The sequence below is a fragment of the Daktulosphaira vitifoliae genome, unplaced genomic scaffold, assembly GCF_025091365.1.
Source record: "Daktulosphaira vitifoliae isolate Bord-2020 unplaced genomic scaffold, ASM2509136v1 Scaffold_2, whole genome shotgun sequence".
NCBI lineage: Eukaryota > Metazoa > Arthropoda > Insecta > Hemiptera > Phylloxeridae > Daktulosphaira > Daktulosphaira vitifoliae.
The window spans coordinates 13854500-13878715 of NW_026099573.1; the positions used below are offsets into that span (position 1 = coordinate 13854500).

The following is a 24216-nucleotide window of genomic DNA, read 5'->3' on the forward strand; positions in this document are numbered from 1 at the left end:
ATTCTAACTACTAGAATAAAACCATGATTATTTATTAAAATATTTTGCAATATTATCATAATAGTTTAATTAATTATTTTTTTATTTTGCAACTAAAATAATGAATTGAATAATTATAGCATATATAATAATTATATTGAATCGTAATATACAATAATATATAAAACAATTACAAAAATGTGTTTTTTTTTTAATGTAAATTTTAAGTTATATTAAGGTCAATTCTAAAATTTTAATTCGAATGAGAAGACAGAATAATCTGTGTGTTTTTTAATGTACTGGCGATTTTTAACATTTTTTAAATTTAAATAGCCATAAAAATGGGAAGGTCATTAAAAAAATAAAAATTATTTTAATCTAATTATTGTATAAAGAATAAACCCTGAAAATTTCAGAAAAATATGAGGAGGTCGTGCAACCACTTCTAGATGATTTGGCATGGACTGACCCCAAACGCTAGTTGAGGCAAAATGGTTTAAAAAGGGTTAATAAATCCTATAAAAATACTACATTAATGGACCGTTTAGGCTAATAACTATAATATTAGACTTAATTTAGTACTAAAACTTAAGCCTTATCTGTAAATATAAACTTTAATATGAGTTAATTTAAATAATAACGTTTAATGAATAACTCAAATTAAATATCAATATAATAACTTAAGAATTTGGAAGCAAGTTGATTACATTGAACTTTGTCAGTCTTAGAACAAAACCATTTTGGGATCAATTCTTATATGCCTTCAAAAATGTTGTACTTTTTTATAAATTACTCATTAAAAATAAAAATCTGTTAAAAATTCTACGTGAAAAAATAAATTTACAAATACTCCTTTAGTTTATATTTATCTCATTTCACCCTATTGTATCATATTTCCCCGACTTATTTATCATCTTTAGTGGCCATGAACTCATATCATTCAAGTTTTTGTTTAGTTTTTCTGTTTTATCTTAAAATACATTGTATTAGCTTTCATTTGATGTAGGATTAAGAAATGAAGATTATGAAAAATGTTGTTATGACTTTTAAGCCCTCAAAGTACTTCAGGTTAATAATTGAATTTACAAAAAAGGATGTCTTTGTCAATGCAAACGTTTAAAGTATTATTAATAAAAAAATCACAATAATCTGATAGTCAAGTTTTAAAAACGTTATTTCAATATAAAATTAAAACTATAAACATCGAAGTTAAAAGTTAAGTGTGTTAACTAGACCAGATCTCCCTTATAACTAATATTAATATAACCCTTCTAATATTAAAAATATTTACTCAATCAAATATTACATCAAATCATTTATTACACTTAGTATAGTTAAAATGTATAATTACAGAATGATAATTATATTTATGCATTAAAAGAAATTGTAGTATTTTAAAATCTGTTGTAAAATTAAAACTACCCAATGCCAATAGATTATTCTTAAATAACGCGAGTTTTTTTAGGAATAATCTATTCGCTTCCCGCCCTGTGATAAAACACTATTTCAGGTAATGTAATCTTTATGTAGTAACGCCTTTCGGCTCTTGTGCAGATTATTACCCAAAGCATATTGTGGTTATAATAAAAACTTAAGAAAAAAAAATACTCATTGTCGATGCGATTATACTAAAATAGCGTCGAGCGTTAAAAACAAAACTAATGTAAAAACATTAAGTTCCGGCCAACCACTCGGATCGTTTGATAACAGATATCCTGGCTCGTTTCAGCACGTCAGGCTCGAGTATTTTCTGGATCAGTATTTTGACGGACGTGCTGGACATGAGCAAGTGTCTCGGCCTGAACATGACTATGTCTCTGGCCAACTGTTGCTTCACGATTTCTGTTCTTTGTTTACCGTCAAACGGCACCAGGCCCGTCAACATGTAATGCAATACGCCTCCTGCACTAGGTAAAACACGGACGTTTTCACAAGTGTAAGTTAAGTTTTATCGATGAACATGAGGTACATTTTAACGTCGAACCCAACCCAGGCAAAAACTTTAAGCTGACTAAATCTATTACTTTACTAATTGTAACTTAGTTCGATAGTTTCTGTGTTACTCTAATTATATACCTTACCCATTGACCATATATCGAAGAAAATGGCATTGTACCCGTCCTTGGGATTTTTCAGAACTTCGGGTGGCATGTACATTTTGGTGCCGCACCGGGTGTGGGACAGAACACGACGACCGTCTCGCGAGTCTCGGCAATAATCGGCCAACCCGAAATCGGCGACCTTTACTTTGTTCTGATGATTGAGCAATACGTTTTCAGGCTTCAGGTCCCTGTGTGCCACGTCTATGCCGTGTAAATACTCGATGGCTGACACGATTTGCGCAAACAATACCTTGGCGTCGGGTTCGGTGTACGGGCCGTTCTTGCGGATCATCTGAGCCATGTCACCGTTCCTACACCAAAGTCACCGACTGATTTATTAGGCAGCGAATTATGGAGCGGCGCGCACGGCTTACTTGCAGTACTCCATGTACAGGTAAACGCATTTCTGTTGGTCGCAAATCTTGTAAAATGTGATCAAATTCTCGTGACGAACTTTCTCTAGGATCGATATTTCTCGTTTGACGGCTGACTCGTTGGTCCGGTAAGCTGTCGAGTTCTTGACGATAATCTTGACGGCCAAACCGACGCGCCTGTCGGGAAAATGGGCCACGCAGTACTTCACTTTGCCAAACGAACCTTTTCCAATAGTCTCCTTGAAATACACTTTTACTGACTCTTTGGGAACGTTCCTTGCGCATTCTACCGAAACGTCGTCTCCTCCCCCGACCGCATGACGCTCTGAAACGGTCGCCATCCCATGTAATGTAATTCTAACGATATGTTCTAATTAAATTCGAATGTGTGGCGCAGCATGTTGACGAATAAAAGCTTTTATTTTTAAAAACAGATTCTTATATTTTATTTAAAATCGAAAAATAAAAAATCTATTAAAATCGATGTCGAGCATATTTAAAAGTATTACAAGTAATTAAACGATCAAGATTAATCGGGAAAAAGTCAGTATTAAAGAAAAAGTGGAATCAAAAAATGATATCAGTTGTCCTAGTAAAAGGAAGGTCATATTTAGTTTGTTATTACAATAATTACCGAGTAGCTATGGAAATATTCAATTGCATAATATCATTAATGTTTGATCATATCGAAGCAATGTTGTTTAATGTTTACAGAAATTTGTTAGAATAAAAAAGTTTTAAATACTCGAAATAAATGTCCACTCTTACTAAAATTTTAAATGATATAATCGTTTTAAACTATTCGAAAAGAAAAAATAGAATTTCAAAAAACTTTGATATTTATTTTTTTTAAATATTTACTTTTTATTAGCAAATGAAGAAATATTATTTTTTTATAATTCTTATCGTCGCTATAATAAAATGCATTCGATGCATCCGACGCATCGGTTATATTGGTTACAGTTCTTATCATAAACCATCGAACATGTTTACAATATTATAAAAATAAGTAAATTATACTTATATAAAAATAAAATATAAAAATAATTTTTTTTAGATTAAAATAGTCTATAATCTGACCCTACTTAGCAAGCCTTTTTAATCTAATGATTATAATCATTAAATTAATGTTCATAAATACCGATATAATTATGACCGTGTACGATCATAATTTTATTGATATTTACCGAGACAAAGTTCATATTTGAACAATATAATTTTTTAATCATTGCTAGTTTAATTTCAAAGTAAATACAAATAAAACATACAATATAAATAGATGCTGTAACCTAAATTACTAATTCACTAATAGACTATTCATGTATTTTATAATTTTAGCCTAACTTAATTGAATAAAAAGATATTTAGTCTAACTACAAAAATATCACAGATTCCAGTAGCCAACGTCATCCCAATCCTTTAGTAAAACACGACCATAAAATTATATATATATTAAAATTTAATAGACAAGTGATTTGAAAAACCTCAATGACATGATGATATATTTTGAATTATTATCAATATAAATAATAAACTATACAAAAAAAAGAAATGAAAACATCAGACGCCCAAAAATGTTTGATTGGCACGAGTCAAATGCGATCATGTTCAAAAATGTGAAATGCCTTCGATCTCAATTCGTTAACGTTTTTCTCGACAATTGTCGTGTTGATGGTTTTGTTTTTAAAACGCTTTTACTTGAACAACTTACTTGGGGAGCATGTAACACGATACCCGACTGGATAAAACGAGAAAAGGCCTAATGGCTTAAATAAGTATTGATTTGTACACCGGAGGAGAAAACTGTACAAAAAAACGCATAACCATAACTCGATTTCATAACTTATGCGTATCACAATATTATTAGTACAAACTTACGGGATGTAGAAAACAAACATACTTTCAACTAAACAATTTTTATTTTTATACATACGCGTATGCAAAACAATCAGTAGTTTAGAGTACTAACATTAGCAGACACATGATAGAATTATATGCAAATATGAATTAATATTATCATTTTGACATATTTAAATTATACATATCTTATTTATCTTGTTTTAAACGTACCCGATCAGCAACGATACTCAATAGATTCGATTATTATTGTTCGAATGAGATTGACAACCTGTTTTTCAAAGGATTTCTCATCCTCTGTTATTTATTTCCTAAAAATACAATAAATGTAAACATATAGTCTCGAAAAATGATTTGTACGATTACCGGATAGCACGAAGAGTTCGCGTGCTCGTGGGAACTACGTTACATAAAACTCTCCGGAGGAAACCGTACAGTAATTACACGACTCTCCCTTTATTGCTACTATAAGTAGAGTTATTTTTGAGAAATAAAAAAAGGAAATGTAATAACCAAATATGAAAAAAAATGATGATTTGCCGCCCGCAGAAGACAACGACCTGCAGGACTTGGAACAACCGCCTCTCGACCGCCAAAACCGCGCCCACCCGTGGGAGGGAGTGAGCCGCCCATCAACGGGTTACCATGGTTGCCGTCGGGGGTCTTATCAGTGGTAGGGGAAATGCGTGTAGCCAAAACGTGCAGCTGGACGGCCGTCGACAGGCCGTCCGGGATGCGGTTGTCAGTCGGCTGCTAAGCCCTATACGTCCAACACACGCACGTCGGTAAATCGGGCGCGTTTTGTCTGCAGAATTCTGTGTGTGTTGATTTCATTTTATTCGTTGCGACATCAGATTTCAGAGGACAATAATTGTGCGTTTGTTACGGTGAAATCTTTCTAATTTCGTGAGTTGCTTTTGATCGGCCATGTGCTCACGAGCACGTTGATCCACACGGTCGGGTGAAATGTTAATCGGTAGCGGCGCGACCGGCGCCAATTTCGGACAGTTCGGTTCAGTTGACCATTCGGGCGGAGGTCATCCAGGTACATCGCCTCATCACGGGACGGCGGCGGTGACGGCAGCAGGAGGTGCCGGAGGTGGACAGCCTCAACAACAGCACTCGCCGGCGGGGTCTTCGTCGGGCGGCGGCGGCGGAACAGGCAGCATGGCACCACTTCAATTGCCGTCTTTTGGATTCACACAAGAACAAGTCGCGTGCGTGTGCGAAGTGCTCCAGCAATCGGGCAACATCGAGAGGTTGGGTCGGTTTCTGTGGTCGTTGCCCAGCTGTGACAAGCTGCACAAGCACGAGAGCGTTCTCAAAGCTAAAGCTATCGTGGCGTTTCACCGGGGCAATTTTAAAGAACTCTACCGGTTGCTGGAGAGCAACCAGTTTTCGGCGCACAACCACCCCAAACTTCAAGCCCTCTGGCTCAAGGCCCATTACGTAGAAGCCGAAAAGTTGCGCGGCCGACCGTTAGGCGCCGTCGGCAAATACCGCGTCCGTCGAAAGTTCCCGCTGCCTCGGACCATTTGGGACGGCGAAGAGACCAGTTACTGCTTTAAGGAGAAGTCCCGCATGGTGTTACGCGAATGGTATGCCAGCAACCCCTACCCGAGTCCCAGGGAAAAACGCGAGCTTGCTGAAGCTACGGGACTCACCACTACCCAAGTGTCAAACTGGTTCAAAAACCGGAGACAACGCGACCGAGCCGCAGAACAAAAAGACGGGTAAGTAATTGAAACCTAAAAAGTCGACAGACAAACGAGTGCTACTGGAAATATAACTCGGCCCAGTAATATTCGTATAGAGTTGCATTTGTCGTTTTGTTAGTAAAACTGGTAAATTGGAAAACCTAAAAGTTGGTTTTTCATGTAACATTGTTGACTTATTGTTTGGCTCGTAGTATTTTGAACAATCAGTGCAAAATATCCACAAGTATTATCTAAAATATTGACATTAAAATCTACGATTGTACGAAATGAGCGTATAGTTGAACTCTATATTTTTAATAACAGCCTTTAGCAGCAACCAAATAGAGGTATCGTTTCAAATATTCTTACACCTCCTCAATACACAAACGCGCCCGTTGTCGTTTCGATAACATTTTCAATAGTAATGTTCCGTGTAATCTCAGTTATAAAATATTGCCTATTGACACAATCTCTAGTCGGGCTGTCAGTCTCTCGATCAATAATTGACTAGCTAATTGTCGTTCTCAGCACCGTATAAAAACCAAAAAGATTGAAATGTTATTAAAATTTGGACATTTTAACGTTATTTTATTTTCACGTTAAACGTCCAGAACGGTCGTAAACATTTGAAACGTAGGCGGCAAGTGAGCTACTTTTTTCTTGCGTACAATTCTTTTTGAATATAATGTCTGTAAGGAATATATATTTTTTTTTAATTACTTTATAAATAGTATTATATTTGAAGTTTATTTATATATTTTTCGATTACGTTTAGATTACAACGTTCGTTCTAAATGTTATAATTATAACGTTATTCGTAACTTTTTCCTGTACTGAAAAAAATACATTGTAGTCGAGTGTTTTTCTATAAACAAGTACTTCATCGTACAGTTTTCTAACATGATTCGAAACTTGTTTTTGAATAAGATATTAAACAAAATCGAAAGTATTCCAAATGTCTGATTAGAAATATATTTTTCAAGTGTACCAAACCAGACGGTTTCATTAGAAAACACAAACAATAATACAACTCAAAACGTAGTGGCCACTACGAAAAATTTCTTGTCACAAAGTTGTTCGAGCGGTTTGGGATTTCATATTGTTCAAATAACACAATTATTTTTACACGAGTGTCGATGTTTTTTTTATATTTTGCAACTCGGCCAATTCCGTTCAAATATTAGCCGCCATCGGCTGAGAACTCGATCAGGCCAATAATATAATTTCATTCTTGTTGGCTTCCGACTCATGTTCGGGTTCTTATTTTTAATTTTACACTTATACTCTACCGAATGGCTGCGGTCGGGCCATACACTTAAGTGCACGCGATATTGTTCAGGTGCGTATACAATGCAGAAACACCCCCCCGAGGCCGGTCTAAAAATACCATAGCAACACGGTTTTGAAACTCGACCTTAAAGTTTTGATTCGCGGCTGCCGCCGTTAAATTCAAGACAAAAAACATGCGGAACACTAATCGCCGCCCAAAACGTAATAAACGAATGTAATGGATGTACTAAATCATTTCATATTGTGCAGTTACTTTTACAATGAAATTATAAACTGCGGTAAGCAATACCATGTCGATAATAGAAAATAATATTTATAGTAAATACAATTGAATCCGTTAAATTTAACAACAGTTCTATAAAATCCATGTTATTTTTGTCAAGAACAACCCGGAAAATAACAACTGCACAACTCGAAAGCCCTTCGTTCAAACAACTGGAACTGAAATTATAAAAATTATTTTGATTTTTAAGTACCGTAAACATTTTATTATTCCAAGTTATGTTTTTGCATTAAAAATATTAACTGTGCTATCGATCGGTTGTAGCCTATGACAACAAATACATGTATTAATATTAATTACTACCTAATATCGAAAACCGATAAACAAAATTTGTCGTCATTATATTATAAGTTTGGTCATTTAACAGCAATTTAAGAGAATAATTTTTACATTTATCTAAAAAAAAATTCACCTAGTCATGGTATCATTTATGCAACATTATGTGTGATAATACTATTCAACGTGCAAAAAGCATGATAACATACGAATCTCAAAGAGGTGTTTAATCAGATGCATAATTCGAATTTAACGAATGAATCCGACAGGTTATCATTGATGTTTGATAGCATTAATTCATCTTTTTTTATTTGAAATTGGAAGACATTTTTGCTGAGAAAATAATCCAGATTGTCAATATCTGAATAATCTGTATAAATATTGTCCAGAAAGATTGTTAACCAACACGTGTCACTTGAGGCACGTGTTGAGGCGATTCAAAACCTCTATGATAACACGTTCATTTATTAAATTCGAATTATGCATCCGATTAAACACCGATGCTACACACGCATACAGAATGATTTTTTTATCGCGACTCGCTCAATTACTCGCAAAATCAAAATTGAAAACTTTAAGCCGCCACCGGCATGTCGAGTTTGGGCGAAACAATTCTTAATATTAACTTGAATTGTATACTCGAAATTGGACACCAATTCTATTGAGGTTTTCTGGTCCTGTGAGAGAGCGTATCGTTTGGGTTTACACAAAAAATGTGTTTAAAAAGCTCATTGAGCTTGGCATTGTATCGCTGCCAAACAGCCTCGCGTACTAAGTGATTATTGCTATAAATATTATTATTATCCTATTTCAAAAATTCGACTTGGTGAAACAAAGGTAATCATCGCGTACAACGTGCCGTCATTAAACTAACCTAATATCTCATCTATTTATAACTTTAAGCAATCCGCACTGCAGCCCACGTCACATGGCCAGACCCGGTGCATTAACAACACCGTTGGAACCGACAACAGTGTGTCGTGTAAAATGTAAATATAAACTAACCAAAATGTGTTATGTCGCAGCTATTCAGTGTGCCGGCCAGTCGGAGGCTTTTTTACATTGTCGTATTGTGTACATTTGGATCCGGTTGGATTTCGCCAAACGCACTCGTTGCAATACACAACACTGCGGCGTTGGGCAAGAGATGAAGTAGTCGAGAATAGGTACTCGGTTCGTTTGTTTAGGATTCGCCACACAAGAACAGATGGCCACCGATGAAAGTTAAATAAAACCCCTGCGCTTGGTTTTGCCAAGCACTTAAAGCACTTTGAGTGCTCGAGAAAAATTCCGCCGAAAACGACGGCGATAATTGCAAATATAAAGTCAGTTAAAAATATATTGCAAAAACAGCTGAAGGTTTTCCAGCCGAGTCGTAGTAATCCGACAATGTTCTCATCGGACTCTGCGCACCAGTAATTGGAGGCAATCGTAATAATCCAGTGATCTATTTTGTTAGTCGGTAGTAACGGTGTTTATATTATTATTTTTTTTGTTACTGCTTGCGTATGTTTTACTTCCGCTTGCAACATTCGAAGCAGTTTTGGCGACGGTAGTTGATCATCTCCAGAAATAATTTGATCTTGTGATATATTTCTAGTTTGCCTTCTTCTTCACTTCTGTGTTATCGTTTTAAAAGTGCACTCTTAAACACACTTTTTTCTACGTAAATCAATAAATCCGTTTGATAACCAATCGATATTCTTGTAAAACTACAAACAACAAGTGTGATGGTATAGAGTTTGATAACAATCATCTTTGAAAATGCTATTTTAAAGAATACCCGCGGGTTTTTATTTATCAAACTATTTAAGTAAAAATTAATTACTATTACTATTAAAGTAAGTTCGTTTGGTCCGGTGAACCTTAACCACATTCTGGCACTTGGTTATGACATAAAATAAAATCAACGCTGAGGTGGTGCATATTAATACAACAATAGTGTCATTACAGCCGATAACGACACAATATCTTCTGCCTCGTTATGTCGTGTCTTTAGTCGAAGGTGGTCGCAGCCGCAACCTGATACGCCTGTTAATTTTATGTACTCGTGCGGACACACATACACATGTGAGTGATAAAATATTAAATAAATGTCCTCGTGTGCAACAGCCAATATGTTAGTGTATCTCAGCGGTTGAAACGGATTTACAATTACTTGTCAATTAATAAATTCGCGAGTTTTTATGGTTCCTAAACGTACTATTGAAATCATTTGTATGCAAAAATAAAATCCACGTTAATTGTCTATTCATTTTTCGCGTTATTGTGTCGAGATGTTTTCGTAAATATATTTGCATAATTTTTTATGCCCGAAAAAGAAGATAATACATTTAAGACAGTTTTTGCCGTTAAAATATTACACATCTCATTGCGATATGCATTCTGTTTGAAGCCGGTGTACAAATTATCGAGATGTTTTGCGTAAAAGTCTAAGAAATTAGATAATAAATACATAAAATTAATCTTAAAAAATTGTAAAGATGCCATTCATAAAATACATGAAATTCTCAACCACGGTTTGCCTTCTGTTTTAAATAGCTGAGAGAAAGAGAAAAATAATTGGTAGGTAAATAATGAGCAAGTTCAAACTTCAAATAGAACAGTTCCAATAACCCTATATAACAGTCATTTTTTATTTCTGTTTTATTGCCTTTAATAAAACAGTTGGATTTGATATCTGAATCTTATCAGTTTCTTTTGTACTAATTATATTTTTTCATGTAAAAAGTATTCACGATGAGTTTCTAAAAATAACGATTACATAGAACATAAATTATAGAAATATATATCGAATAAAAAAAATAAACCTTTCTCAGTAATTCGATCTAAGACGATTCCATACGTTTGCGCGTACATAGACTATAGAATATAACTCTAGTACACTATCGCTTTTATATACATACTTATATCATTTTAATGAACAAATTGTGCACTACTGTTGTTGAGGTGAGTGTTAATTAAAACGACGACAAGTAATGCGATACGATCGATAGAACTTGCAACGGTGTCCGTCTATTGTTTTTGATAACAATAAGTGGTAAAAGGGATGCAAAATGTCACACGTCAACTTCAGTAATTTAAATGAAATACTAATTTATCAATAGACATATCATAACCACCGAGATAATTACTGAAGTTATTTAATATTGAATTTCGTGAAGGTATTTCTCGGTTATAGTTAATATAAATTTTATGTTTCCAATTGTTATTTCTGTGGTCGTCTCATTTGATTGGTAGTCTAAACTGAATAATTGCTATTGATACATTTTCGAATAGTAAATAAATCAATAATAATGGCTCTCTGGTCTAATCCGTGACTGGATTTTCCTTTTTAGCTAAAAAACACAACATAAACAAGAAACCTAAGGCTATGATTTCCATTATAACTCTCCTCCATTAGTATATACGAGGATTGCTGCTAATTTCAAGAGAAATAATACTTCTTCTTCTTCTTCAAAAAAAAAACTTTTAACCTACTTCCAGACATATGTGTACTCAACTTATATTCAAACACTAGACATGTTTTTTTGATAAATTTATATCAACACGTGTAAAAATTATTACTTTTTAGCACACAATTATTATAATGCTGTAATGTTATTATTTGCAATATTTTACTCATCAATAATATCATTTATACATAATGTTATTGGTATAATACAGAAAAATAATTCAGTTTTCCTTAAAAATTTATTAGTTTTCATAATAATGTTGCATTAACATTTTAAATTTTAATCAAATTTATAATATATATGGTTTTCAATGCCATTGTCTCAAGTTTACAAACACACTGTTTAAATTGACTTGATTAAATACTTGCTCCGTACAATGCTGGTATCTGAAATAAATAAAAAAACAAACAATTTATTTAAATCATGACAGCTTGACTACAGCATAGATTGCAAAATGATTCACAAATTCCTATGTACATTATAATAATCTTAGATTAGTTCAACAATATCGTTTTTTTAACATTAAATACACAAAATATTACTTGAGGTTAAAACTTAATGAAAAAGCTCGTGTTCAACCCGTTACGATTTGATAGAAGTATCAACATTTAAAAGTCGAATAGACCTCAGTAAAACATCGGAGTACAAATGAGCTTTTTTCTAATGGGTATCTAGAAAATTACTTGGTTTTACACACTATCGTATGGAATACAATGACATTTCACAGGAATTGGGTTTCGGCAAAAGCGCTAGAGGTTTTAACGGGCCGACAGAGTTATTGAATAGCGACCGTGGCGTTATAAAAGATCTGCTGCTGGCTGTTGTCAATGCCAGTGCCGTTATTTTGGGATCGCTGATACAGTGCAAGGGGTCGGCATCTCGCCAGTAATACGAAACCCGTCGACGTTTTGGCTCATCATTTCACTTTAACACCGCTGGCCCTCCCGCACTCCAACGTCATCCTCGTTTCGGTTTTCTCCTTTACCCCTCTCCCAGCCTACACAACTTTCATGCTTCTCTAGTGTTCCAGCAGAACAAAATAAAAACCAACACAGCTGTTGTTGATTAAGTTTGAATTTTCACTCGCCATCGTGACCAGATCGACAGGTATGACTCACGGCAGAACGATTTTAATTATTCAAATTCAAGTAGACGTCTGCAAGCATTTACATTTTCCGACGGGTCCACCAGAGAGCAATACGGACCCGGTAATTATGCAAGAGGTGCTCTAATGCAAACCGAACGATTGTGTCACTACTATTGTGTCTTACGGCCAATATAACGTTATTTGTCGCGTACCTCAGGACGGCGCTTTTTAGCAACATTAATTGTTAGTCGTAAGTCGTTAATTTTATTGTTGCCAGTATGTTTACTAATACAACGATAATCACGTTCTGCGTATTAAAACGATAGTTTTTTTCGAGAGACCAATAAAATTTAAACATTATCTGTAATGATATGCGGACTAGTATAACGCACTAAAACCTGCGCAGTACAGACAAAATACGTACACCGTTGGTGCGTTTGATATTTCAAGGGTTTGTTGAAGATTAATTGAAACTCATACCCCTAAAACAAACGTCTCAGAGGTATTGTGTGCCCTAAATCGTTCATTATACTCACGATGTTACGACGCAAACCACCTCATACTCTCCTAGTGACTATGACCGTACCGGAACCGCGTTAGTGGTAATCGAAGAACATACAGNAGTTTTGAATGGTAGTTGAAGATTAATTGGAACTCATACCCCTAAAACAAACGTCTCAGAGGTATTGTGTGCCCTAAATCGTTCATTATACTCACGTTGTTACGACGCAAACCACCTCATACTCTCCTAGTGACTATGACCGTACCGGAACCGCGTTAGTGGTAATCGAAGAACATACAGCCTGCAGGGCTCTGTAGTACGTTGGAATCGTGTGCCGACGACCACTGCCATTTTCGTCAGTAATTTATGTAACGACACGTTTTAGCGTTAAAAATAAAGGTAGTAAAACAACGCGAATAAACACCGACCACTTAATAATGGACGGCAGACAACATACACTGCGAGTCCAACTCCCTATAGACGTGCCCTATATCGGTTAATTTGGAAAAGTGTAACCATAAGATCAGAGTATTTTTATTTGCCTCACTGTAACGATTGTTTTGTGCGCTCGATGGAAGTTCACCTCGTCGCGGTGTTGCCGTGCCGCCGGTAGCCACGTCTGAAAATTAATTGTGTAAAGTTAAAAAACATCTTGCGTGGTATTTAGATTGAATATGTCACCACGGATTCTTCATCTCCGCGATCGCACACAGCAACGTGTTCTACACAAACAGTGTGTTCTATACATGTGGTGTAATACATAACATTTTCTGTAAGCCAACACAGATATTTAGAAATTAATAGGCGTCGAAAGCCGAAAAATAACAAATATTCCAGTCAGTATCGTTGACCCGACATTGTGTACCGGGATGATAAAAAACAACAATAACGTACGACAGTTGGACAAATAGGCAACAGGCGAGCAAGATGATTATCTGGAAGAAAAATAAAAACAACGATGAGCGACCACCAAACGCTTATCGGCACACATATCTAACACACGACGTTGTCGTTTGGTATTATTTAAATTTTTATAATAATAATTATTACAAGACACTTCGGGCCAACACTGCGCGCTCGGTTCTTGTTCGACCGAATTTTATTTTTATTTTTTCTAACGCATTGCATTGACAGGCTCCGGAGTAGTTGAATAGCAGAGCTCCCACAAACGTCAGTAGTGATTATAAACGTTTAAAAAGTTTTAAATTCTGATTTATCGGCGGCTGTTGTTTCGACATTTTATGTGATGACTAAATCGCCCGTTACAACTAAAGGACAATTATTCACTCGCAAGTTACAGAGTCGTGAAACACTCTTATTTTTCGTATAATTTACATTGAAATATCAGTAAAAGAGAAAAACCTATTTTATACAATAGCCACAGACTTGGTGGTGTTTTCAACACAAATGTGTACACTTCTGAGATATTAGACGGACAGCCGAAATCGACAAAGCAGCACATTTGTTGCAAACGTGTCGTGATGATGACCGCCCCACGTGTTGCTGTAGTATCTTCGCATAGGGTATGAACTCGATGTATTTTATTATTATTATTATTATTATTGTGGTGTTATGTGTGTATAGTTATACACAATATTATTATTATTTTAATGTAGACGACACATTTTGAGTGTGATGTGACGGGTCGTGCCGAGGCGAAAATCCCAACTCTCCTGGACCGCCCCACAACATGTTCGGGAGGACAAACGACAATTCCCAAAAACAATGATTGTTTTTTTTTTTTTAGAGCAAACACAGATCAACCAGCAGACGCATATGTTGTTCTTTACTGACAAAAATATTTAATCATATTCCGCTTGATATTTCTCCGACTCACAACTTGAGCTCGCGGATTAACGACACGTAGCGACTTATTGTTTTTTTTTCTATATCGAAGGTGATTCAAGTGAAAAAAAAGGCGATTCAATTTTGCAACAAGTCCGTTAAAAACTTATTACTCGACACATGTGCTAATACGAATACAGAGAGAGAGAGAGCATCTAGACAATTCCATTCATTAAAATAACACAGAAAACGTCCCATTCGATTTAAAAATAAAATTATTCAATCATTGAAATCCAATCCACTTTAATTACACGCACTACGTGTCTCCCGGTAAATCGGATTATGGTAAATTTTTTTTATTCCACTTATTTACAGGTACATCCATATGATCGCCTGTTAATAACGTAAATCTATAGACAAATCCATTTCGTGGCCGCGACCTACCGCTCGTAATCCGTTTAAAAACTATTCTGCCGAAAAGATAACTACGGGAAAATACATATAATAAATCGTACCTCCCTACGAGGCCACCCATTGCAATAGTTTTAAATGCGTTATTGTTCCGGGCGCCACATTCCCCCAAATGGAGGGAGAAATAGCACCCCAATTGGGGATCAACACCAGGCAATCAAACAGATGTAATTATTGTTATTATAATACGTCGACTACCAATGATGACACGAGTAGCATATTCGGAGGTGTTTTGCGAACCCGTATTTTTTTGTTTAACGTTGCCCATAGTGTTTTTTAAGCGAATTAAATTAAATACATTCACCGGGGGTTTTTATGGGCTTTTTTCAATGGACTTGTAACGAGTCGACGATTCATCAGTCAAACGGTTATCAGTTTTAACAGATTGTCAGATCAACAGAGTTGATTCCAGTTGAAAACGATTAGCTACAAAAACAGCGAACACATGGTTAGCTATGCGAGTGCATCGTAGTTGGCACTGAAACACATAAAAAAAAAATTGTCAATCAAATGTTGATAAAAGTTCGAAAGCGCCACTTGTGACTGTGTAATGATTGGCCGTTGAAAAAAGCACACCACATAACACCTCCTGAAAATTTACACAACATTCTTGTGGTTTCATTTCATTTCATTTATGTTTGATAGCTTCGAGTCTTTAGAAAATCATTACAGTATGCATATATTTGTAAAACGGCGACTACAGTTCGTTTAAAAACATTTGAAATTATTGTGTGTTTTTTTCTTGTTAACACCGAGTATACCGAGTTAATAGTTTAAACGCTCATAAAACGACATATAATTGAAACGTGTAACGCATTTCACGCGTTTGGTTTTCAATAATCATTTTTTATCACTTACGAAAATATTCATAAACACCAGTGTAACTTAACACTGTTAGTATAACACGTAGAATCAGTGAAAATGAGCCAACAATTCATAATTTGTTTGTGAACAAATTAATATTTAATTAGAAAAATTTAACAAAAAAAAAAAACGAATCCTTTACAATTAGTAGCGTTTTTATAACGTCTTTCAATAAAAATCAGGATTATGTTAGTGTACGTCTTATGAGATTCGCTATAGCGTAATGCACAGATTAATTTGTAATTGAAAGCAGATAAGAAGACGTTTTAAATAATATTTGTTGACCTTTATGATTATTGATTTACGCAACAGGTATACACGTGTGGGATCTAAAATTGACCAACAAACAAAACCCAAAGCTCATTACCGTATAAATCATACGGAACTGATAATATTATATTCACAAGTTGATATTATTGCCAAATAGATATCTATAGTTTTGTTGTAGAAAAAACCATGCTGCGGTATAAAAAAATATATAAGTGGACGCGCCTACTGCTCGCGTACCTGACCGTTTCAAGTTCATTTCCTATACATAAAAATAGATTGATACAGATTTAACTATAATTGCGAACTTGAAGTATTTAAACGATTTGCGTTGCAGTAATACTCGCAAATATCGCGTTACTCCAAACTTGAATGAATTCGTGTCATCTGCTTCCATTGCTATGACCGGCAGCGTATCGCCTTATTGTTGGAACTTAACGGGCCATAAATTGGCTTAATGAAATTGATCTCATTTTAAAATTCGTATCGGTCAATAGTTTATCCGGAGAGCACTGCAACTCTCTCGCGCTAAACAGTTTCGGCTAACGAATAAGAAGGAAACGCCGCGTAGTAATTAATATGATTTTTTAAAATAAACTAATGCGTTATCTTGTAAAAAATAATACCGGAACAGCGGAAACGGCTGTAATCGCTATACCGCCGCCGTATGCTTTTAGTAATAACGTATAATAATAACAACAACAATGTTATCCTATAGACTAATCCTCAGTTAAAAGTTTATTACGGGCAACAGGTGTTACTAACAGACGATAGAACATAAAAAGTAATAACACACTTGGGCGAATTGCGAGTCTCTCGACACATATCCCAACAATATCGTGTTAAGTAAACGGTCGACGTGATTATTAACTGTACGAAAACGGCAATTTCGAGGGTCGCGCATTTCTGGTGACCTTTCCGAACCAGTACTCGGTTAATGGTCACCTTATTATAGGTATTTAAACGGCATGAGCGTGTAGACCTTACAGCATCATATCGACCGCGACCCAGTTGTTCGATAACGAGTATCGCAGCACCAATTGAATACACCCAAACGATTTGGGACCGTCGAGACTTGACCGCCGAACATTTCTCATAGCGCTCGCGGGAGGCGTTCTTTTGCGTATTCAAATGGGGAACCGCCTTGGCGTTGCACGTGCGCACTATAATTTCCAAACACGATAATTATTAACACACAACTACAACAACGTGTGCACACTATATTACATTATAGGCATTCGGGTTTTTTATATAACATTTCCAAACGCTCCCCCGTCGAGTTATTACACGCTCCGGACGGTAACAATCCGATAAATCAAACGGAACCCGACAATACTCAACTCCTCTGGCCGCCGTTGTTATTAGCGGTTTGCTGGCCAGTGCACAGGTCGTTTGAATATTCCTCGGTAGATATTGTCTCGCAGTTGGTAACGAGATGTGTTATGAGCAATTCCGATCGGTTTTCATTTTCGCTTGTATACTCTCGAGTAGCTAATGCAATATTTCTCGCGTTGACGTCTGCCGGTGTAACACTCCAACTCGAGTATCTCGAAAAAAATCAATAAAACGTCTGTTATCAAACTGCGTGTGCCTACGACATTAAGCTAGTCGAAAATACTGAACGGGACAACGTGCGTTCTATGGCGACTTGACAGGTGATAGGCCAACGCAATCGTTTCACTTTGTGATAATCGCAACACGTGTGTCCTTCGAAGCGGATTTCATTGGCGTTACTTGATAATCGGTCGGAAGAATTAGATATAGATCATATTGGCGGTCTCGTATAAGGTTTCATGTAAGGCCAAGACGAAAGCGGAAGCCTACCGCATGCGCAATAGTGTTGGGTTGCCGGACAGGTGAAATAAAAAGTTCGCCACTCGGACGCCGCACAGAATAGGTTTGTTGTGGATGCATTTCGTTTCTGCTGTCCGCTCGACTGTTTGTTTGCCGATTGTTGTTTTTCCAACGCGACCTCATTACCGCCCACTCAATATTAATTGATCGGCACCCTCCCCCCGCCCCCAACACAAACCAATAACCACACTTGTTTTGCATTGCGCGACTAACGTATGTTACTAACGCCGAGGTGTTAATCGCACGACAACAATGCGCATTATTCCGTCGGGGAGATGAATTCAATTTGGGATTGGGCTCTTGGGATTAACCGGATATTTTAGTTGAAGATTCGTATCGGAGATAACAGTCGACACCACGTGAGAACGGATGAGGGTAGTTTGGATGGAAAACGCGCATTAAAAAAAACCGCAGCGTACCGTGTGGGGTTTACTCGGCGGAGGATGTGCGGCGTTTGTGTGTTTATTCGGTAACTCGACACTTGGCCACCCGACGAGTCCACTTTTGAGGGTCCGGCCCCTTGTCGTCGTCACGCGTCTGCCCCGAACAAACAGAATCGTCCCGAGGGCGGTCCCCGTTTGCCGGCCGCGCAGTCGCCCTAACCAGAACGGGAAAGTTCGGCTTGTCCGAGAGGTATTGCCGCGTTGTGTGACTGCGCCCCCAAAACGTTTACCGATAAACGCCATTAATAGACCCGCGCGAAAACCGTCGCCACTTCCGTTTGTACGCACTGCTGTAAAATCAACGCGTTTTTTTTTTTTTTACCGGAAACGATTATCACAATGGTATTCAACACAGAAAAAACAATAGTAACGCTATGTGAATCGTTTATATCGACCAACGCGTAATTAACGAAATCCGACAGAGTGGTGGGGGGGAGGGGCACCGCTCGATTTCCCAGAGTTTTACGCGCGACGACAATTAATTTCCTCGGTTTTCCAATAGTGTTTCCGTTACCATAGTTATCATGGAAATACCATTGAAAACCATTCAATCGGTCGTCTGTGCGTAAACGCGCACTGCTCGCGTTTTATGCAAAATACAACTCGTTGGGCGCGTGTCTGCCGGTGTGTGACAAAATATATTAATAAACATAATAGCTGTATCGTGTGACCGTATTGTCCGTTCACAAACGGTTAGAATAGTAACCGAATAGTGTAGCGATTGAAACGCGATACGCACAAGCGCAATAATAATAACACGACGGATATAATTGTTAGTGTAGAGTTTTAAAATTTTTTGTTCGTGTTTTCCAACGATTGTTTTGTTCTGACGCGGCGCCGTTTCCAAATATCACACGACTCGCAGGTGAACAACTCCCAACCGGCGATAACAATTCCACCGGAGGAGCGAGTGAAATAATAATAATAATACGAGGTGCGATGCAAACGATAATTATTGCCAGGGAACTCGGAGAGACGGCTTGGCGACAGGATTTACAGGCGTCTACTCGTTAAGCCGATTTACGGGGAAGATTATTCATTGGGCACATAAATTGCGACGACACAAACGACGCGAAAATTATCGCCCCGAACAGAAACGGTGTGGCAGAATTTTTCTCTTTTTTTTTTTTTTTATAAAACGCACGTGCATAAATTTAACACGCGTTATTAAGTACCGACCGGGTTCGTTGAGCGCGCGCATTGTTCTTTAAAAACGGCGTGCACACACTCATAACAACATTTGACGTGACGCGTCAACGGCCGATAAAAATGAATAAATATTTTTTAATCAAAAACGGCCGTCGAGTGTCGGATACGACGGACACGTTCGCCAAGTGACCAGCAGCGTACGACGACAGTTTTGAAAATTGAAACCACTTCATAAAAATCACATGTACAGCTCTATGGGGCTTCAAATACCGAATTGCCATTTTACGGTTCGAACTTTTTAAATATTTCACGAGAAAAAAATATTTGTTCGGTAATTAATGTATTCTCGATTCGACGTCCATAAGCGGCGTTTTCTTTGCCCGAAAATGCCGATTTCAAATTCATTGTCCCCCCCCCCCCCCCCCCNTGGCGGCGCTAGCATTTGCGGGGCCCCCCAAATTTTTTTAAAGGATTTTTTTTTTTTTTTTTTGTCAACGAGTCACCCAACATCCCTCGGCAATACACGTCCTTGGCAATACTTGTGGACGGCGATGCGTAACGTCGACACTTCGGTGACGCGGCATTTACTGGACCGAGACCGCGTAGGAGAAGAGGAAACGCGACACCAGAGTTGTCGCAAACACTCCCAGAAAACTACCATTGTCGTATATTATTGTGAAAACACGTGTGCGATTCCCCTACGCTTTCCAGTGACGTTCATGCGGAGTGATCTGTAGATAGGAGTATGGCGGGCGGGGCCACAAGGGTGTTGGTAGAAAGTGAGCGACCTAATGGCAAAAGTCTCAAGTGTAATCAATGTCAGTTTGCACGCGCGTTCCATACGTTTTTCCCTTCGCCATAGATATTACAAGTTACATTACAGTTTTGTGTCTAAAATAGAACGCTATCGATTGACATTTTTTAGCGACTTTTCAAACAAACAGTACTTTGCGCAACTACTACTCCGAAATTCGGGCGCACGGCCAACTCGAGTTCACACACCGTATTAGTATAATAAAAACGGTATTGACGAGACTCAGCTCGGTACTGAAAGCGTACGGGTTTCGAGCACAAGTGTATCGTATGGCCGCGCGGTGTAATAAAAAACATTTTCCTATGCGTTTCCAACTGTTTCGCAAATGTTTATTGAAATTACAATTTGAACGCGAGCGGGTGAAAACAATAAAAACGAAATGAGTCCGCACGACCATCCCGTGAATCATTAACAACAACACTTGTTGTCGATGACTGCGCATATAACTTCTTCTTGAACCATAATTCCTTTTTGGTAACTCGATACCACTTTGTAGGGATCACGTTCGCGGTGTAAAAAAATACGTATTTTACATAATAACAGTAACGTTATATTATCACTGTAATTGTTATTGTCGCCATACATCTAACCGAAATTAATTACACCGGTAGCTGCTAAGCGTTGCAATGGGTATTTCCCTAAAGAAGTCGCACTCGAAAAATCACCCGACACACGCGTTGGGCCTTTACGAGGACGTTTTTGTGTAATTACAGTTCAAGTAACCAATTACATTTCGAGTAAAATTTGCTAATAATGAACTAACCTTTTGATGATGTCGAGAAGCCGATCGCAAAAAAGGGTCGATTCTCAACCCAATCCATACGACCGAATTTCAAAAATAATATTATTAATTTTTAATTTTTTTTCAGCATGTCTGGAAGTCGGAGTCCTACCGGCGTGGGCGATGGATGTGAAAAAATGGTAGGCCCTCCTTCAAACTTGGATTCAAGTTCGTCCGAGTCTATTGACGGCGATATTAAATCGCACATTCACATGTTACACAAGCCTAGCGCTATTTCCTTTGGACACACAATGATAACGGGCCAGGTAAACATTAATTAATTATTATACGAAAACTGATAACTGACAAAGTATAAAGAGAGTTTTTCATAAACTTGTACTGCAAAAAGATTAAGGCTAATCACACGTATTTAAATGATCTCCCATGTTAAACACATTATCAGACGGTTTATTTAACTATTGTTGTTATGAAATTCATTATACTTTGTAATCGCTACGCCATGTTATTTATCAAAAAAAAAAAAAATGTTAACCGGAAATATTGTAATCTTAAGACGGAAAACATCTGCGGCCGCGCGTTATGGCAAAAATATTTCTCTGAACTAATGCCAAATTATAGTATAAATAAAATGGGTGCTTGTAACTTGTTTTCTTTTTTTCAATATACTATACAATAAACTAATTAATTTATTCTTCTAATTATTCTATTGTCCTATTTACTTGTTGATTAAATAAATATCCGAGTCGGTAAGTTTTAAAAACAAAAGTATAATCAATACTGCTGTTTATTCACATACATATTTTATTTTCTATTGACATTTATCATGACATCCCAGAATGCAACGTTTTTATTTAGGCCAATTAATCTATTGTCTAAATAATGTTTGGAATCTATACTTTTTTCAAATATTTTTGAAGGTCACTTATTAACATATAAATATACTTTATGAGCGTTGTTTAAAACGTGTAAACAAATAAGAAAAATCAACGACTTGGCCGGTCGCCATATCTATTGAAAAGCTCTCCGAGTCGTTAACATACTTCTAAGCTGTTGTGACTACATGAGCGGTCATTATGATGTAAGTTCAGCAGTACATCAAGTTTGCCGGTTATTTGTTTTGCGCGCGACACAAGAGCCAAAGAAGAAGAGTGATTTACGTTGGAGACATTTGCTCATAAAAGTTGTCAGAGCGATAAAATGCCTCAGTGTTTACGATCCGTAAACTTTGATTTGGCCAGTCGCCACTGGCAATTAGATAAATTGGACACCTTGGTCACGTTAAATCCATTCGGTCGTGATCTCTTCATTAAATTAATAAAATTTGTACATAATAAATTTGAATGCATTTCAAGGTTTGCCTCTTCATTAAGTCCTTACTGCATTTGAGTATTTACGCAAAAACACGACCACTTGACGTTCGAAATATATGGATTTTTGTGGAACAAAATAAACCGTCTTTATTTTATAACGTGTTATCTGATAAATAAAAAGTGTCATTGCTTTATCGTGTTCTGCTTTACTTTTTATCTAGATCATGCTATAAGTTTAAAATGCCTATCAATGATTGTAGTAAGAGCTATAATATTTTCAACAGTTTTTGTTGAAATATGTTAAAACAATTTTAAGTTTATTTTTTATGTTATATTGAATATCGTATAATATGTAAATATTTTCTTCAGGACCATTTGTCGAGTCACGAAATGATGTTCTCTTCTGACCTCAAGTCTCCAATGTCCGCCGGTGGCATACCATCCATGATGACCAATCCATCGGCTTCCGCCGTGGCCGCATCGTACCAATCTCAGGGGATTGGAGGCGGTGGTGGTATTTACGGGTCTTCAGTGGTTAGTCGTCCTTTAATTAGCAGCGATCATCATCATCACCACCATCACCTACAGCAGATATCCGCCGGTGGTCATCCCTCGGACCCTACGCTGCTCCACGACTATCATTCGTTATGACAGTGGGTATCTGGTTACAACGGTAGCCAGCAATAACTATCACTCCGTGCTAACCGGAAAAAGACACTCTAGAGATTTCAACTATAGACGTTGACTCGAGTCGATATACACTGAGAATTACTAAGGAATCCGTTACACTTAACAACACTATNCACTCCGTGCTAACCGGAAAAAGACACTAGAGATTTCAACTATAGACGTTGACTCGAGTCGATATACACTGAGAATTACTAAGGAATCCGTTACACTTAACAACACTATATGATTAAAGATTAAAAAGTACACAAGAATAAAGGTAAATAGCTCCACCGACAGGGATTTTGCCATTCACAAGTGGTTCAGTTCTCTGGGAGTGATATCAAACGGGGAAAAATTAAATCAATCACAAATTTTAGATTTTAAATGAAAACAGTTTTTATGAATGTTTTTATTTGTAAAACGTAGACAAACTCCTTTTACTTGAAATGATTTCATTTTTAAATTAAATTTGTGACAAGCTGTCTTTTGGTGTTAATCACGCATGAATATTTAACGAGAGCTTTACAGATCAATACGTCGAGAATTTAAAAACAGGTTTTTTGTCAATTTTTCTCAATGAAGCTCAACATCATAAATACTTAAACTGTAATGCTCTAACACTCACTAAGAAAACCAGTCTTGGCAATTGAAAGAAAGAGTTGTGTTTGGTTTTATTTTTTGTTTTCGGTTCATTGTTCTTTTCCTGTCATAATTTGCGGGCGAGTTTACCAAATTTTTTTTGATAATCCTTGAAAACAATTATCCGTGCAGGAAATATAGTAGACAACATGCAAACTTGTTTATTCAAATAATATATTTCTTAAGGACACAAGTAAAATAAAATATACACGTGTTGAATATTGTTTTTGCTCTGAAAATAATTTCAACAGTTAAATGATAACGCCGTGCGACTCCAAATGTAAGATAATTATTTATTTTTAATGCA

The 24216-nt window shown here is 36.7% G+C and overlaps 2 protein-coding genes across 2 annotated transcripts; one reads left to right on the forward strand and one right to left on the reverse strand.

The window, feature by feature from the left end:
• Positions 1 to 1568: 1568 nt before the first annotated feature.
• Positions 1569 to 2496, reverse strand: LOC126900094 (testis-specific serine/threonine-protein kinase 1-like). Its single transcript, XM_050675551.1, has 2 exons — positions 2061 to 2496; positions 1569 to 1881 (listed from the first exon to the last, which is right to left on the reverse strand). Exons 1-2 carry the CDS (start codon positions 2380 to 2382, stop codon positions 1652 to 1654), a joined length of 552 nt encoding a protein of 183 aa, XP_050531508.1. The 5' UTR covers positions 2383 to 2496; the 3' UTR covers positions 1569 to 1651.
• A 2539-nt stretch (positions 2497 to 5035) lies between these two features.
• On the forward strand, positions 5036 to 23399 carry LOC126900091 (homeobox protein six1-like). The gene is made up of 3 exons (XM_050675549.1): positions 5036 to 6045; positions 21419 to 21596; positions 22971 to 23399. The coding sequence occupies exons 1-3, from the start codon at positions 5279 to 5281 to the stop codon at positions 23250 to 23252; spliced, it is 1227 nt and encodes a 408-aa protein (XP_050531506.1). The 5' UTR covers positions 5036 to 5278; the 3' UTR covers positions 23253 to 23399.
• The last annotated feature ends 817 nt before the right edge of the window (positions 23400 to 24216 follow it).

What these genes read in the sequence shown, in the direction of transcription:
- LOC126900094 (XM_050675551.1), bottom strand. Translation starts at nt 2,382, where the DNA reads ATGGCTCAGATGATCCGCAAGAACGGCCCGTACACCGAACCCGACGCC. An exon ending in CTTCGATATATGGTCAATGG is followed by an intron (nt 1,882 to 2,060) that starts GTAAGGTATATA and finishes TACCTAGTGCAG; the next exon opens with GAGGCGTATTGCATTACATG.
- LOC126900091 (XM_050675549.1), top strand. Translation starts at nt 5,279, where the DNA reads ATGTTAATCGGTAGCGGCGCGACCGGCGCCAATTTCGGACAGTTCGGT. An exon ending in GCCGCAGAACAAAAAGACGG is followed by an intron (nt 6,046 to 21,418) that starts GTAAGTAATTGA and finishes ATTTTTTTTCAG; the next exon opens with CATGTCTGGAAGTCGGAGTC. An exon ending in ACACAATGATAACGGGCCAG is followed by an intron (nt 21,597 to 22,970) that starts GTAAACATTAAT and finishes TATTTTCTTCAG; the next exon opens with GACCATTTGTCGAGTCACGA.